The 18,041-nt window shown below is 36.3% G+C and overlaps 1 protein-coding gene across 7 annotated transcripts in view; it reads right to left on the reverse strand.

Annotated features, from left to right (window-relative positions):
• The window catches only part of EEF1AKMT2 (EEF1A lysine methyltransferase 2), a 31,195-nt gene extending 15,536 nt beyond the window's left edge, over positions 1-15,659 (reverse strand). For 3 of the 7 annotated variants that reach the window (XR_002781629.1, XR_002781628.1, XM_011365460.2), the window contains exons 1-4: positions 15,498-15,656; positions 14,274-14,339; positions 13,635-13,749; positions 1,225-1,332 (exon numbers count right to left, since the gene is read on the reverse strand). Coding sequence is in view for 5 of the 7 variants with exons in the window: in XM_011365460.2 (XP_011363762.1) it covers positions 1,225-1,332; positions 13,635-13,749; positions 14,274-14,339; positions 15,498-15,643 (435 nt within the window). In the remaining 2 variants the exon portion in view is untranslated. Of the gene's footprint in view, positions 1-1,224; positions 1,333-13,630; positions 13,750-14,273; positions 14,340-15,497 lie in introns of all 7 variants that reach the window. The other 4 variants (XM_011365461.2, XM_023533780.1, XM_011365462.2 and 1 more) reach the window with 4 other exon arrangements.
• Positions 15,660-18,041: the final 2,382 nt, after the last annotated feature.

Consider the following 18,041-nt stretch of genomic DNA (forward strand, 5'->3'; position numbering starts at 1 on the left):
TCTGAGCAGAGATCTGACAGATGAGGATGGCCAAACAGGCTAAGATCTGAGGCGAGACTGACTGCTTCATGCTGAGAACAGCACAGAGACTGGAGAACAACAGGCTTGACGTGTGTCAGGGACAGAAAGCAAGCCGTGTAACTGCAGCGTTCGTGACAGAGAGGGCGAGAGGAAAGCAACGAAGGCTCCGTAAGGCTGGGTGGGTTCAGATTCCACTCTGGATGCAGTGCGGAAGCCCTTGGAGGCAGGTGAGCAAGGTAGTCCCAGGAGCTGATTCACATTTTAAAAGAGAGAAGTCTGACTGCCCTGTGGTAATGGACGTGGGAGTGGGAAGAGTGGGAATGGGAGGCCAAGTAAGAGGCTACTGCAGCTGTCTAGGCAGGAAAGGGTGGTGGCTTGGACTTGGGAGGTAGTAGTGATATCAAGGAATGATCATGTTCCTCCTATGCTTTCAAAATAAAACCAACACAAATGGATATAAGATTTAAAGGAAAGAGAAGGATCAAGGATGACTTCTTGGGTTTGGGTGAATGTCACTGGTGAATGAATGGTGATCTCATTAACAGACATGGGGAATAGGTGGGAGATGAGGGTTTAAGGAGGAAACCGGGAGTTTCATTTTGGATTGAGAGACTATCAGCTATCTAAGGGGAACTATATAAAAACTATATAAAATATAGTTTTATAAAGTATATATTAATTTGCTGACATCTATATAAATTGCTGACAAACTATATAAAATATAGTTTTTATATAAATCTAGAGGAGGAGAAGCCTAAGCTAGAAATATAAATGCAAGAGACATCATCTCCTTACAGATCACAAAAATAAACTAATTTATCACTTTAGGCATTTACAACTTTTTGATTTAGTTAACCCAAAGTTAGTTATTATTTGTGGTATTATCACTTCAGGCATTTACAACTTTTTGATCTAGTTAACCCAAAGTTAGCTATTATTTGTATCTGTCTGCATCACCAGAGGCAGGTGGAGGAAATGAACACACTTACACAAGCCTAAGAAAAAAAATAATAACTTCTCCAAGCTGACAAGACACAAAATTTTAATAGTTACCTAAAAATGTTTCATTTTGGATTACTTATGATTGATCCTTAGTTTGTATGAGTTCAGATGATGTCAGCAAATTAATATATACTTTAGAAACATTTAAACTTTATAACTTATATTAGAAATAAAAGTGTTATAGTAATGTAAATAAGTTACCTTCAATTTAATGTTAGATAAACCTTCTTTCTCTATAATACTTCCAGAAAGCTGTATTGCAGAAGGAGAGTAATCGATTCCAGTAATATTAGAAAAACCAAATTTTGCCTAGAGACAGAGAATTTTATATTTTAGTTTTAAAAAGTTTTAATATACTGTTTTGCCTATGAAATAAAATATCCCTTTAGGACTGGGGCTGTTTCACTTTTTTTTAATAGATCAAGTAACATATACCATCCAATAATCACAACCTTAAATTTTATTGCAGAATCACAATAGAAACTAAAAGTTTAAATTTATATAATGTGACAATTCACTGCTTTTATAATTGATTTCTTTTTCAAAAGGAAATTCATTTTCTCAAAGATGAGAATACTTATATGCATAATATTTCTGCCCTCAAGCAGAAAAATGTAGTATTAACTGCTGATGTTGATATGCTAATTCACACAAAAATCTGTCATAAATTTTACTTAACACAATTAAGTTATATGAATAAATTAAATGTATATGTAATAAGTTCCTGATTTAACATTTTTCCTTCAATAATTAAGGATGCAACTCTCCAACAGCCATATGATTATCAATCTCCTTACATATGCTAAGTATTTTTGTTTTTGAAGTAATTTCATACATTCCAAGAGATATTTAAAAATAAAACCTGTGAGGTAGGTTAAGCAGGTATTAATGCCCCTAAAGGGTTAAAGGAAGCTCACTGGACTTAAGAGCTTTGAGACTGAAGCTGCAGTCCCAGCCATTCACTAGTCATGGGAACGTAAGGGTGTGCGGTCCCCGTGGCAAAGCACGATGGCTTCTGTTCTTCACCCTGACCCCTAACTATGCTGTACATCTCAGACGAATCAGGCTCAAGGTAATCTCAAAGGAATTCTAAAGAAGAAAAGAAGCTGCAACGCACAGCATAGCCTGAAATTCTCTTCCTGCTCTTTACGATGTACCTAATGATTACTTCCTTCAAAATTTAACCTACTCCGACTCCATCAAGACTTACCCAGACTTTTCAGCCCTGTGACTGACTCCTAATCTAAAGTCAAGTAACATATCAATTATTTCCATAAAGCATTTTGTTCCCTTTGATTATCTGTAATCTTAAGGTCTAATATCTCTTCTTTGATGCCAACTTCCTACTCTTCCAAGCTGTTTCCATATACTCTAAGGTCTTCATTTTTTTCACCTTTTCCCCTTAATTCCTTCTTTATCAGACCTAGAACACAGGATGATTCTATTAATTGACTCTTACCAATTCTCTCTTCTCCCATGTTTATTCTTCTAATAGAACTTATAAAAATCATATGTAGATATTTTAGGTTTATAGAACAATCATCCAAAGCCTCAAAATATCTCCCAATATCTTTCATGTTTAATTTCTGGCACTCAGTGAAAAATAAAAAGACATTCAAGGAAACAATAAATAACCAAAAACTAAGGGGAAAACCTGAAATTAGAAAAAGACCCACAGAAGATCCAAACAATAATAAACAGATTTTTAAAACAACTGAAATGAATAACAATTTGGAGGATTTGGCAGAGAATTGAAAACTATAACAAAGACCCAAACAAATAACATAAATGAAAAATGCAATAATTAAAGAAAGTGAAAGGTGGACTTGATAACAGATTAGACATAGAAATAAAAAAGAGTAAATTGGAAGAAAGGTCAGAAGAAAATAACTCTGTTAAGCACAGAATGATGAAAAGATAGAAAATCAAAAACAGTAAAAACATAAAAGACATAATACGGCACAAAGTATAATATCTAACACATATAACACGAATCTTAGAAGAGAAAATGAGAATGGGGCAGAAGAGAAAATTGTATAATGCTAGAATTTTCTAGTACCAATGAAGGACCCCAACATAGATTCAAGAAGTACTGTAGGGCTAAGGCATGAAAGAAACAAAACCAGTAAAGTATAATAGATCTGATGAAATCAAAACCAGAAAAATCTCAAAAGCATCCAGGGAGTAGGAATGAAGAGTGAGGAATACAGGGTGAGAAATTACCTACGAAAGACCAACAATATGACTGACAACTAGCCATGAGTCATAAAGAATGAAAGCCAAGGACAGTGAAAGAAAAAGTCCAATCTAAAATTATATACCCGGCAAAAAAATACATATTTATGCATCAAAAATGTGGATGATCACTGAAAAAGTACTCACTACAAGCAATGGTCATTAAAAAAAAGATGGACAACCTTTCGTTGTGTGCCACATAGTCAAATATATACCTCCACTTATTAAGTATACTTGTTTAAAAAAAATCGAATAAAACTCACGATCAGAGCACTCATTTTCTTTAAAAAAAAAAAAAAACAGCATAAATATTTTAGGCTTTGCAGCCCTAGAGTCCCTGTCATAACTACTCAGTTCTGCCACTGCAGCACATACACAGCCACAGGTATTATGTAAATGTGTGTGGCTGTATGCCAATAAATATTTATAAAAACAGGGGAAACCCAGATTTGACTCACAAACTGTAGTTTACTGACCCTTATTCTAGATCTAACTTCCAACCTACAGAAAATACAAGGAAAACATGTTAAATGATACTATAGAGGTTAGATGACCTAATTTAGGACTAATATACTGCCTTCTACCACAAATAAATCACAAAGGTAAATAAAGAAAATATGTGAGAGAACTTAAAAGAGCCTTAAGAGATTATTGACCAATATATGGATTCAATAGCAGAATGAAAATGACCTAAGAAAAGTCTGTGAACTTGAAGACATATCGGTAGAAACTATCAAACCTGAACAACAAAAAGGAAAATAGGAAAAAATGAACAGAGCCTCTGGGACCTATGGAATACAAAAAGGTCTAACTTTGATACATAAGACTACCAAAAAGAAAGAAGAGTGTGGTACAGAAAATATTTTTAAAGAAACGAAGTTTTAAAATATCCTAAATTTGACAAAAGACATGAGTTCTCAGATTCGAAAAGCTCGGTGAACCCCAAACAGGATAAGCACATGGAAATTTAAGCAGCAGTACATCATAAGCAAATTGCTAAAAACTAAGACACAGGAAAAATCTTGAAAGCATTCAGAAAAATGGTGCATTACCTATAGAAACACAACAGTTCAAATGACTGCAGATTTCTTATCAGAAATCATGGATGTCAGAAAGAAGTGATATAACATATTTAAAGTACTGAAAGAAAAGAACAGTTAAGAACTCTATATTCTGCAAAAACACCTCCTAGGAATAAAGGCGAAATAAAGACATTGTCAGATGAAGAAATACTAAGAAAATTTATTGCCAAGAAAACCTCTCAAAAATAATTCCTAAAGAAAGTTATTTACACAGAACAGAAATAACACCAAAACAAACAAGCTTAAAAGATAAGGGAGGAAGGAAGAGCAGCAAAAGTAAACATCTGCGTAAATACAATTAACTATTATTTTCCTCCTGAGTTCTTTAAAATATGTTTAATGCTTAAAAGGAAAAATTATAGCATTATCCAGATAGATTTTCAATGTCCAGAAAGGTAATATTTCAGATAACTGCAATATAAAGTGGGGAAGATAAAAAAAACCCACACGTGGTAAGGTTTTCTACATTCCACTTGAAACAGTAAAGCATTGCTTCTAAGTAGACTGTGAAAAGAATGTTTATTGTAATCTGCACAGCAAACAATAAAAAAGCCATATGTAAATATACTCAAATCTTTACAGCAATCACTAAAAAAGCTATAAAAATACATATATAGAAATAGATATGTCTAAAATGGAATAATAAAAAATGTTCAAATAAAACAAAAGAAGCAAGAAAGGAGAAAAGGAATAAAAAACTGAGCTAATAAAGAGAAAGTAAATAATAAAATGGTAAATAAACCTAAATCAACCTATTTATAGTTACATTGAATGTAAATGTTCAAAATGCACCAATTAAAAGGTAGAGATTGTAAGAATGGATAAAAACATGACCCAACTGTATGCTAACCACAAGAAATTCACTTCAAATATAATAATACAGGCAGGTTAAAAGTAAAAAATGGAAAAAGGTATATCATACAAAAACTAATACAAAAATTGAACTTTACCCCTACTTGGATGGCTGTAATCAAAAAGACAGATAATGCAAAGTGTTCGTAAGAATATGGAGACACGGGAAATCTCCTACTGTACTGGTAAAAATGTATGATGGTACAGACACCATGAAAACAGCCTAGCAGTTCCTCAAAACATTAAACATAGGCAACCATATGACCCGAGGTATATACCCAAGAGAAATGAAAACATAAATCTACACAAAACCTTGTATATGAATTTTCACAGCAGCATTTTTCATAACAGCCCAAAATTAGAAACCTAAATGTCCACTGATGAACAGATAAACAAAATGTGGTATAGCCACGCAATGGAATATTTGACCAAAAAAAAGGTATGAAGTACTGGTCACATGCTATAACATGGAAGAACTTTGAGAACATTGTTAAGTGAAGGAAGCCAGACTCGACAGGCTACCTACTGTATGATTCTATTTATATGAAATGTTCAGAAGAGACAATACAATAAACGAAAACTACAGACCAATATCCCCCAAGAACTTAGCTGTTAAAAGTTCTCAACAAAATATTAACAAATTGAATCCAGCAATGTATAAAAAAGACCAAATGGAGCTTATTTCAGGAATGCAATGCTGGTTCAATAACTAAAATCAATCTATATAACCCACTATCTATATACTGATAGCCAAAAAGAGAAAAAGCTCATGATTATATTCCTTGATGTAAAAATATTTTTTTTAATTTACAAAATTCAACATCCATTCTAGAAATAGAAGGGAAATATTTCAACCTGATAAAGGGCATCTAAAAAAAATCCTACAGCTAACATCATACTTCAATGGTGAAAAATTGAAGAGTTATCCCCTAAACTCAGAACAAGGCAGAAATGCCCTGTCATCACTCCTAGTCAAACACTGTATTGGAAGACCTAGTTTAATTAGACAAGAAAAAGAAATAAAAGGCATACAAATTGGAAAGGAAGAAACAAAACTGCCCCTATTCACAAATGACATGTTTACATAAGGAAATTCACCAAAACACCCATAGAACTAATAAAACAGGATACGAGGGCAACATACAAAAAGCAACTATATTTCTAGCAATAAGCAATTAGAAATCAAACTTCACAAAGCAATATCAATTAAAATACTACCCTCTCCAAATGTGTGTGTGTGTGTGTGTGTGTGTACATATATATATATATATATATATATATATATATATATATATATATATATATGTATAAGTCTAAAAAAATGTACAGGATATGTACACTGAAAACTAAAAAATGCTGATCAAAGAAATCACGAAACACCTAAATAAATGAAGAGACACATCGTGTTCATGAACTGAAGCACTGAAGATAGTAAAGGTGTCGATTCTCCTCAAATTATAGATTTAGCTCAATTCTAATCAAATTTTCAGCATGCATTCTTTTGTAGATATATACAAATTGATTCTAGAATTTATTTGAAAAAGGAAATAAAAAAGCTAAAACAACATTTGAAAAAGAATAAAGTTGGAAGAATCACACTACCTAACTTTAAGATTCACTAAAAAGCTACATTAGTCAAAACAACATGATGTTGGCAAAAGGACATCAATAAAACAGAACAGAGAGTCCAGAAATAGATTCACACAAATATAGCCAACTGATTTTTGACAAAGGTGAAAAGGCAATTCAATGAAAAAAGGACAGTCTTTTCTTCAATAAATGGTACTGGAACAAATGGACATCTATACGCAAACAAATAAATAAATAAATCTCAACCTAAACCTCTTATTTTATACAAAAATTAATTCAAAAAGAATCATAAATCCAAATGTAAAAAGTAAAACTTTCTAACTTTTAGGGGGAAAAAAGAAAAGGGATAAGACGAGTTGTTAGACATGACACCAAAAGCACAATCCATAAAAGAAAAACTCAATAAACTGACTTCATCAAAATGATGAACTTTTGCTCTAAACTTTACTTTTCATCTGTTAAGAGGATGAAAAGAGAAGCTACAGACTGAGAGAAAACATTTGCAATCACACATCAGAGAAAGATTTGTATTCAAGAAATATAAAGAACATTCGAAATTCAACAGTAAGAAAACACACAATTCAATCCAAAAATAAGCAAAAGACAAACAGAAATTTCACCAAAGATCTACGAGTAGCAATTAAGTACATGAAAATACATTCAACATCATTAGCCAGAGGGAAAATACAAAAACCAGGATTAGATGCCATTATTTACGTATCAGAAAAATATTGACAATTCCAAGTGTCAGCAAGCATACAGACCAACTAGAACTACCATAAACATTGCTCATGTATGTAAAATGGTACATCCATTCAGAAAAATAGCTGGAAAGTTTTTAATAAAGTTGAAAATATATTTACACTAGATAAACATGTTCACACAAAAAAATTTTGTGAACATGATTATAGCAGTTTTATTCATAATTGCCAAAATTAACAACCCAACATCTTTCAACAGGAAATGGATAAACAAACTGATAGAGCCATACAGCAGAATGCTTCTCAGCAATAAGGAATGGCTATTAATACAAGCAAAAATATGGATGAATCGCAAAAAGCATATGCTGAGCAAAAGCAGGCAGTCTCAAAAGGTTATGTACTGCATGATCCTGTTTTATATAACAGTCTCAAAAACACAAAACTAGTGTAGTGACAGAGAACTGATCAATGGCTACCTGGTGGAAAAGGTGTGGCCACATAGAATGGCATAAGAGTTTTCCAGATGGAACTATTCTACATCTTGTGATGATGATTATATGAATGTCAGCATGTGTAAAATTCATAAAACTGTAATAAAAGGGTCAATTTTACATGTTAATTTTTGAAAGTTGAACAAGAAATTATGAATAACTTCATGCCAATAAAATTTTAAAATTTAGATAAATGGATAAATTTCTTAAAAAATACAAAACTGACTCAAACCCTACAAAAAAATCTCCACATCCAGAGGCTATCTCCATGAAGTCTTCCAAACATTTTAAGGAAGAAACAAAGGCAATTTACACAAATTCTCCCAAAGAATAAAAAAAGACACACTTCCCATATCATTATATGAGGCCAGCATAAACATTATATGAAAACCTTACATGAAAATTGCAAGTAAGGAAAATTACTGGCAAATCTCTCATGAAGCTATACAAATCCTAAGAAAATATTATCAACTCAAATCTAACAACACATGAAAAGGATAACACACCACGATCAAACTTGGTTTATTTCAGGAATGGAAGTTGGTCACTAAAATTATCTCAACAAAAATGTCAACTAAAAAAATTTAGGTCTACGGCCAAGCCTGTCTGATCTCGGAAGCTAAGCAGGGTCAGGCCTGGTTAGTACTTGGATGGGAGACCACCTAGGGAGACCAGGAGCTATAGGCATAAAAAACAAAAAATAAAGGATTATAAGATGACAAGGTCCTTGAAATCTGTGAGGTCAACCAAGGGCTGCCTCGCCTAAAAAAAAAAGAAAAATTTTAGATGCCCCCAAAATCAATGAATTTGACATTAACAGAAACAAGAAGAAAAATCATCTGATCATCTCAATGTATAGCAAAGAAAGCAACTAATCAAATTCCACACTCATTTATGATTAAAACCTCAACTAGGAATACAAAGGAACACACACAATCTGATAGACTATAAACCTACAGCTTACATAATATTTTATGGTGAAATATTAATAGCTTTACTTGTATAACAGGCAATGTTACAAGGCTATCAGCCTTCATGATTTCTATTCAACATCGTACACAGCATTTTAAGAAATAAGATATTGAGATTGGAATAGAAGAAATAAAATTATTTACACATGGCATTATTGTATACACTAAAAAATCCAAAAAAAAATCTATGACTTATTCGAACTAATATATGAATTACTAGACATAAGATCATTATAAAAATTTGTTGTACTTCTATATACTAGATCATTATAAAAATTTGTTGTACTTCTATATACTAGCAGTAAATAGCAAATGCTACCCCAAGCCTTTGTTGTACTTCTATATACTAGCAGTAAACTACTTAAAAATGAAATTTTAAAAGCATAACAATACCAATTATAACAACAAAAATACAAACATCTAGGAATCAATCTACGAAAAGATATAAGATCTCTACAGAGGAAATTATAAAATATTAGAGAGAAAGTGAAGAATAACACGTCACATTCATGAATTCAGAGACTCAATACTGAAAAGATGTAAATCCTCCTCAAACTGATTTGTAAATTCAATGCAATCCTAATCAAAATCCCAGGAGAGTTTTTTTCCTGAAAAGTGATAGGAGTCTAAAATTTAAATAAGTACACAAAGAGCTAAGTAACACCACCAAGTAAGCAGTAGGAAATATCAAAGTTGGAGAACTTACATTAACCAAATATGAAAACTTATAAAGCTGCAGTAATTAGGACAATATGGCACAGGCATAAGGTTAAAAAAAAAAAAACCCAAAGGAACAGAACAGCAGAACCAGAAACAAACCTGAATATACACCATTACTTGACAGGACAGAGGTACAATGGGGGGAAAGGATATTTCAATAGCTGGTGCTGGGTTATCTGGATATTCATAGGGAAAAAATAAACATCAACCTTTACCACACAACACACACAACAATTAATTGAGTCCTAAATGTGAAAAAGAAAACAATAAAGCTTCTAGAACACATAGGAAAGTATCTTTATGACTCTGGGGAGGCAAAGATACTCAAAAAGCACTAATCATTTCTTTAAAATGATATGTTAAACTTTAATAAAATTAAAAACTTCTATTCATCAAAAGATAACATTTCAAAAGTTAAAAGGCAAGCCACAGACTAGATCGAGGTATTTGCAATTAAAAGATCATATATACAGAAATATAAAAAACTACGATAAACCAGTAAGAAAAAGACAGGCAACCCAATTTTTTAAATGGGCAAAAAAACTTAAACGCTTCACCAAAAAGAATAGTCAAGTAGCCAAAAAACATATGACAATGTGCTCAAGATTTTCAGTCACCAAAGAAATGAGAATAAAACCACAAGACACTACTGCACACCTACCGAAATCACTGAAACTGCATATACTGAAAAGACCAGGTGTTGGCAAGGATGTAGAGCAACTGGAATTCTCACACTGTCAGCAGGAGTGCGGACTAGAAGAACCGTTTTGGAAAACTGTTAGGCTGTGGGAAAACAGCCCAAATGTCTATCAACAGGAGAATGAATGAATGTATGAGTGAATAACTCAATAAATAAGAAAACTGTGGTTATTTTCACATAGTATGGTACCATTCCACAATTAAATGAAGCAATCTAGTGCTACACACAACATGAATAAACATCAATAAACCTCACAAATCCATGTTCACCCAAAGAAGCCAGATGGAAGAGAAAAAGAGCACGCGCAACGATACCATGATATCATTTACATCAAGTCAAAAGCAGGCAAAACTCAACATAATGGAGAAAGGATACTCTTTCAACAAATGACAAATGGAACAATTTGACATTTATATGCAAAAAAAAGAAAAAAGGAATTCAACCAGTATGTCAAACCTTACACAAAAATTAACTCAGAACAAATTATAGATCTAAATATAAAAAGTAAAACTTTAAAACTTTCAAAGAAAACACAGGAGCAGATCTATGTGACCCTGGCTTAGGCAGAGTTCTTTTACTGTAACAACAAAAGCACAATCTGTATGAGAAAAAATTCATAAATTCGACTTCATCAAAATCAAGAACTGCTCTTCAGAAGACACTGTTGACTGAAAAAACAAGGCAAAGGATAGGAGAAAACATTTACAAATCATATATCTAACAAAGAACTTATACCCAGAATACAGAAAGAATCCTCCAATCTTAACAATAAGTAAACAACCCAATCTAAAAATAGGCAAAAGATTTGAATACACATTTCCCAAAAGATATATAGATGACAAGTAAGCCCATGAAAAGTGCTCAAGATCATTAGTAATCAAGGAAATATTAATTAAAACCACAATGAGAAACAAGTACAGCCAATATCAAAAACAGCTTAACATACGATGAGAGAAGTCATAACAGTGGCTACCTTTAGAAGGGAAGGAGTGGCAGGGGGCACGAAGGGACTTCTGTGGTGCTAACAATGTTCTCTTTTTTGATCAGGTTGATGAGTGACACAGGTGTTTATTCTGTGAAAGCTATGTATACTCTTATGACCTGCTCACTTTTCAATATGTATATTATAATTCATTTAATAAGTTCACATTAAAAAAGAGAAAAACTTCCCATAAGCAACTCCATATCTAGGTGGCTTCACCAGTTAATTCTACCAAACATTTAAGGGGAAAAAAAAAAACAACACACCAATTGTCCACAAACTGTCAAAAAACAGGTTCTCTTTTAATGATGCCAGCTTAACCTGATATCGAAACCCGACAAGGCCGCTACAAGAAAGAAAAAATGTGGTATGATCTCTCTTATGGACAAAGTTGCAAAATTCCTAAACAAAATATTAACAAACTGAATCCAGTAATACATATGTTGGGTTTATCCAGGAATATATTTAACATTGAAAATGACCAATGTAATTCATCAACATGAACAGACTAAATGAGAAATTTATATAATTATCTTGATAAAAAAAATATTTGATAACAAGAAGTGCTGGCCCCACTTCTTTTCGGCATTCTACGGGAGGTCCTAAGCAGTGTAACACGGGTGGGGGAAAGTTAAGAAGGATTGGAAAGGAAGAAATAAAACTGTCATTTTGCAGTGTGCATATAAATATACGTAAAAAATCTAAAAGAATCTACAGTTAAACTACGTCTCAAAGGATAAATCATTATCATTAGCCTCTACAAGTAAACTACTAAAATGCAAAAGAAACTATGGGTAAAAAGCAGAATGAATAAATAAAACTGTGGTATAATCGTATAAAGGAATCTCATACAGCAATGGAAATGAATGAACTACTGCAACAACTTGAGCGAATCTCGCAGAATGCTGAAAGACACTAAAAGAACACACAGTGAAGACTTCTACTTACCTATTCAAAAACAGATAAATCTATGTTAAAATTCCCTGTGGTTACTGGTGAGAGGATAGTGGTCACCTTTAGACAGGACGGAGGAAGTCATTCAGAGAGAACTGGTAGAGTTCAAGTGGAGCTTTAAGAATCTTTAATATTCCTGTTGACCAATTACATAGGTGTGTTCCCTCTGATAATTGGGCCACACTCTTTTGATCTGTTCACTTTAATGTACATATGCTATATACCTCCATGTTTCAAAAAGTTTATTACACATTTTTCTAATCTTATTCCACTGCTTGACACCTTTGCATGGCTCCCCATGGCCTAAAAGTAATGTCTTCAATTCTAAGGCATGGCATACTATGATGTAGCTTCTACTTTTAAGCTAATCCTTGCCTGTCTACCCCACACATGTACTTGACATTCTAATTTACCAAAGTATTCACAGGCCCGGCACATGCCATCCCCCTTCAAACCTTCACACCTTCAGGTAGTTTCCACTGTCTGAAATTCTCCCCCTCTTCACACTCCCCGCCACACTCCCCACACTCTGCTCCTGCAATTTCCACCTAACTTGGATATTAGCACCTTTAACTCTTCCCCAAAGTTAATCACTGACTTCTGTAATCAATATATCTATTATTGTACACATCAAGCTATGCCGTTAATTGCTTATTTATATGCCAGTACATCCTCTTATACTATGAACAACTCAAGCACAAGGTCTCAATTTTCATGTTGCCAGTGCCTAGCATGAGGCTTGGCACATGGTAGTCACTCAATAAATTTTAAGGTTATGAAAATATACCTATAAATTAAGAAAGTAAAACCATCTAGGCTGAAGCCTAAGTCTCATACTTCCTATACAGCACATAACACAGCAATAAACACATTATAGGCACACAACAGTGATAGTATAGCCAGTTATAGAACCTGTACCAAAACTCAACTCCATGGGTAAAATACTCTTTTCAAACCTAAGGTATATATGTCCTACTGGAAGTGCAAAAGTCATTTTCCTTTTATACATATAGATTTCTCCAGTTTTGAGATAGAATAAATCAATAGAAATTACCTAGCCAAAATCTTTAGGAAAGAACTGAAGCCCAGAAAAAATAAGTGGTTTGCTCAAGGTCAAGGCTATAACAGGAAGGCCAAGACTAGGACTCAGATCCCCTGGCCTCTCACTTAGTTTTTTCTCACAATCCATGCAGCCTCCCTTTCATACCATGCGACTTTTCAAGTAAATGGTAGGGCTGCTTTACTACTTTAGATGGTTAGTATACTCAACTGCAAATTTTTTTAATTTCATTTTAAAATCTGACTTTAACACATGAATACTAAAAGTACCAACAAGTTCAACCAGGAAAACACCATTTCCAGTTCCAATATCAAGCACTGAAGCATCCAACGGAATCTTGTGTTTCTGCATCCACCTTATTAGTCGATTCATACTCTCTTCTCCAAACCTATTAAAAACAAAGAATCAGTCAATCAAGTAACAGAGGAATATAGAGCAAAGATTACAGCCATATTTCTTTTAAGCAGATTATTCAATATGCTCGATCACATCTTTTTTGAAAGTAAGAATATCTGACTGCTTAAGCTTCATCTTTACTACTATTTAGGAAAAAACACATCCCAAAATAAAATGAATAGGTAAAGTTGATATATTACTCATTAATGTTATTCTACATCAGCATTAACACTTATACATATTGGTGACTCAAATTTTTATTGCTTATTAAAAATTTTTTAAGTTTTTAAAAGTTATAGGATGAGAGTAATTTTCCAATACAATCATCAAATTTAAATCTGGGTCATTAAAAAACAAAAAAGAGATTCTTTAAATCTACCCACTAAAGCCAGAATTAATCCAAGGTTCCCAAGATGCTCAGGTCGTCTTTCTTTGGGATGAGCACTTAAAAGAAACACAGACACACGCACACACACGATCTTCTGAATCATAATTCTAGCATTTTGTGTAACTCACCAGATTTCTCCTCTATCTCCATATTCCTGGAAAGTGCGCAGTTCTCTCTCATAGACAGCATCCCAACTACATAAATGATCAAATGCAAAGCAAGATTCTTTAATTAAACTGTATTATGAATTAAATGTATGTTTCTAATATGTTAGAGATATTTATGACAGACGTTTAAAACATCAGTGTTATTAATAAGTGCACATAACTCAATCTCTTAACAGTTTTATGTTAAAAAAATGAAAGACATAGACAAGCAGAATAAATTTACACGTATAAAGCACTTAGAACAATACCTAACACCTAAAAATGCTATATTTTAGCTTAAAAATTACAAAAGAGTTTTGTTCAAGTATTCCTTAGTTCAAAACACAAGTTTAAAACTTGACTGTACAGGCATAGTGTAATACATACAGCACTTTTCAGTTTAAAATGTGCAGAAACAAAGATTTTCTACGAATACAGTGGTTACCGACAATGGAACTCAGCAAAGATAAGCGCTAATTAAAGGTTAAGTTTTCAAATTTGCTCCTTTTAAATCCAGCTTCCCCCATCTTTTGCCTTCTCTTCATTCATCTTCCACTTCATCTCCCTAGAATCCCTGCTCCCTCTCACCCCTCCAAGCTACCTCTCATCCTTACCTTTCCCCACGTTAATCGCCCATCTATTAATTCATAATTACTGAACATCTGTTTTAGGTCAGATCACTTTCTCCTACCGCAAGATGCCCCACTACCTCCTCGCTCCCTCTTCAGGTCATCCTACATCCCACCCCTCCCAGGTCCCACATCCCTATTCTCGTCCCTTTAGCTTTTCCAGCAGCCTGGCCAACAGTTCTTCCCTCTTCCCCTTCCTCCCCCCCGCCCCCTTACCCTCGCCCACCAGCCTTGTTCGTCAGCCCTGCCCTCGCCCCCTTCCCCCAAGCATGCCCTTCAGGTTCAACACTCCTAAAAGGCCTCCCCAAGATCTTCAGAGCGCGTCCCGAAAGCCTCGAGCCCCTTAGATATCACACCTTTGAATTGCCTCTTAACCGCCCCCCGGGAGGCCCCTCGGAATTCCACCCCTCCAAAGCCCCTTATCCTCGGCCGAGACTGCCCTTTAAGCTTCCTTCTGCCACGCCCCCGAGGTTCCCCCCAGCATCCGGGACCCCCAAGGCTACATCCCTTCATCTCCTACACCCGGGCCCAGTCCGAGCAGCGCCGCTCACCCCGCCCTGCCCTGCGCCACACTCACTGCTCTTGGGTCCCCAACGCCGACGGGGCGAAGCCATCCCCTCCGGGACTGACCGCCCCGGACCGCGCCGCGACCCCTGCGGCGTCGCCGCCGGACGCGTCCGCGCTCATCCCGCTCCGCGCCCCGGACGGCCGTTGGACTGCCATAGAGACGTGGCACGGACAGAGCGGACGTGCAGCCTGGCGCCTCTAGGCAACGGGAGGCCGCTCTCTCTACTGCTCCCCGCCCGCGCGGGTTCTGGGCTCCGCCTTGGTACCAAGTCCGGGATTCCTAACCTAGGCATGGGCCGGGCTGGACTTCGCCTCTCTCCTATCCTCCCTCCAGCCATCATCAGATGCACGCACTCCTAGAGGTGCCCGCCTAAGCGCCACTGTGTGTGGGGACCTATTTGTAAGGGATTATTCAAGGTATTTCACTTTGGAAAAAAGACTGGCAGAAAAAAAGACAGCTAACACTGCTCAACCCAAACACACAAATCACCTGACCTCTCCACATTGCGAGCAGATCTGAGCAGCATTACTTGGCTGCCGCCTAATTCCATTTGTGGCCGGGATCCCGCCTTGAAAATAACATTCTGGCCTCTTCTGACTTGACGTCACTAGGTGGACATGGAAATTACGCCCAGAGAAATGAATGTCCTACGACCCCACTCCCCACCCCAAAATACACCAATTACAGGGATCAGAGTGTTGTGGAAGAGGGCTAAGTGAGAGTCCAGATGCCCGGATGCCTGACTCAGCTCTGCCCCTCACCGGGCACCCGGCCCTGTCCAAAACTCCTAACCTCTGTGTGCGTCAGTTTCCTCACCTATAGGGCGCCCGAAACGGATGGTGGCTTGTTCTACGGGATTGCTCCCAAACAGTGAGCCCGAAATTCCTCTGCCTCTTGGTCTGACTGCAATTGGTAGTTCTGCAATATAATGGAAGAGATCTTGAGCACCAAAGGTCTTGAGGAGTGGAGGGGTTCTGTAGCAGCAACGAAATACTGGTGGCCCAATGTCCTAGGCAAGGATCTCAAAGGCTTCTAGCGAGGCTGCGTTCCAACCAAAAGGAATGTTTCCTAGGCCACGTTTCTGTTGACTCACAGACAGGAGCCCAGTAACAAATCCCTAGAGGTTAGCAGCAACAACAGTTGCCTTTCCAGCTCCCAGAAATCCTTGTTAGGACCGAATATAAATCTCCTCCTACACAAGATGTTCCAGGATCTTCAGGCAAACCACTGGTGATAGAATACAGTAAAAGACAGATGGGAGTTCATGTGTACAGTGATTAAAGAACCCAAGAAAGAGCGTAAGTAACCTTATTACAGAGTAATAAAACTACCAGATGCCACTGCCAATTGGTGCTGCTCGGGGCGAATGGTTGTTTTCATCTTTTCTAGACTCTGGAGGCTAGAGAAAGGAAGCTTGAATGTGACTGAGTGGGACTTAAAAAGTTTTAGGTTATAATTAAGAAGCACCCATGAAAGATAAGGCTGTCTGCAATCTGATATCTTGCCAACACTTAAGTTGTTTTTGCCATGTGTGATGAATGCTGAAAACACTTGTTGGTATTGAGCCCTGGAAAAACCCACAGCTTATATAGAGTTCCTTCTCTGGCTCCAGGATTACTCTGGCTGTTTAGTCCTGAAGGCTGCTGGGACACCACCTCTGATCACCCAGGGTAACAAGATTCTTGGTCAGGGGGAAAGAAGCTCAATCTTAGCAGAGCTGGCCATCACCTGGGAGAAGCTAGAATGTGCCAAGGATCACAGTCCCTCCCACCGGTGCCCCTTAGATGAGGCTGTAAGTACTCTAGCCCTGTAAGTACTCTAAGTTGCCTGTCTTGTCCTCACTCTGCCATTTCCTGCAGCCTGAAATTCTGCTCACCTGCAACTTTTCTGAAACTGCTTTCAAGAACTTTCAACTACTTCCCAGTTGGCAAAACAAGGGTTAAGTTCCAGCCTTAACCTCCCTTGATCTTCTGTAGCTGTCAGTGCCACTTAGCATACCCTTCTTGAAACTGCTTTTTCCTCCCAGTACCACCTGCTGTTAAGCGAGCCTTTAGAAAAGGGAGCTAGGCACCCAACTCAAGTTGGATTGCCAAGTTTTGAGCCCTGGCCTCATCATGTGTGAATATGAGCAAGTTCCTTAACTTCTCAGGGACTCAGTTTGCCCATCCTTATAACAAGGATGATAATAGGGCCTATGGCATAGGGCGGCTGTAGAGATTAAATGAGATAATTCCTGTAAAATCCTACGTGCCTGATGTATAGATGTTCAATAAAGGCTAGGTCAGTTTCTTCGACCATAAAATGAAGTTTAAAATGGGTCCACTTCAGAGGGTTGTTAGGCAGATTAAATAAGTTAATACACTGCACATGTAAAGAGCTTCGAACAGACCCCGACATAAATCTGTGTTCAGTAAATGTTAACAATCGTTCTTATTTGTGACTTCCAATTCATCCTCTACCTTCAGCTCCAGACTTCTTTCGCAGCTGCCTAGATGTTCCTTGTTATATTAAACTCAACCTGTTCAAAACCAAACTGTCTTGCATGTCCTTCTC

Source organism: Pteropus vampyrus, unplaced genomic scaffold, assembly GCF_000151845.1.
Source record: "Pteropus vampyrus isolate Shadow unplaced genomic scaffold, Pvam_2.0 Scaffold111, whole genome shotgun sequence".
NCBI classification, from domain to species: domain Eukaryota; kingdom Metazoa; phylum Chordata; class Mammalia; order Chiroptera; family Pteropodidae; genus Pteropus; species Pteropus vampyrus.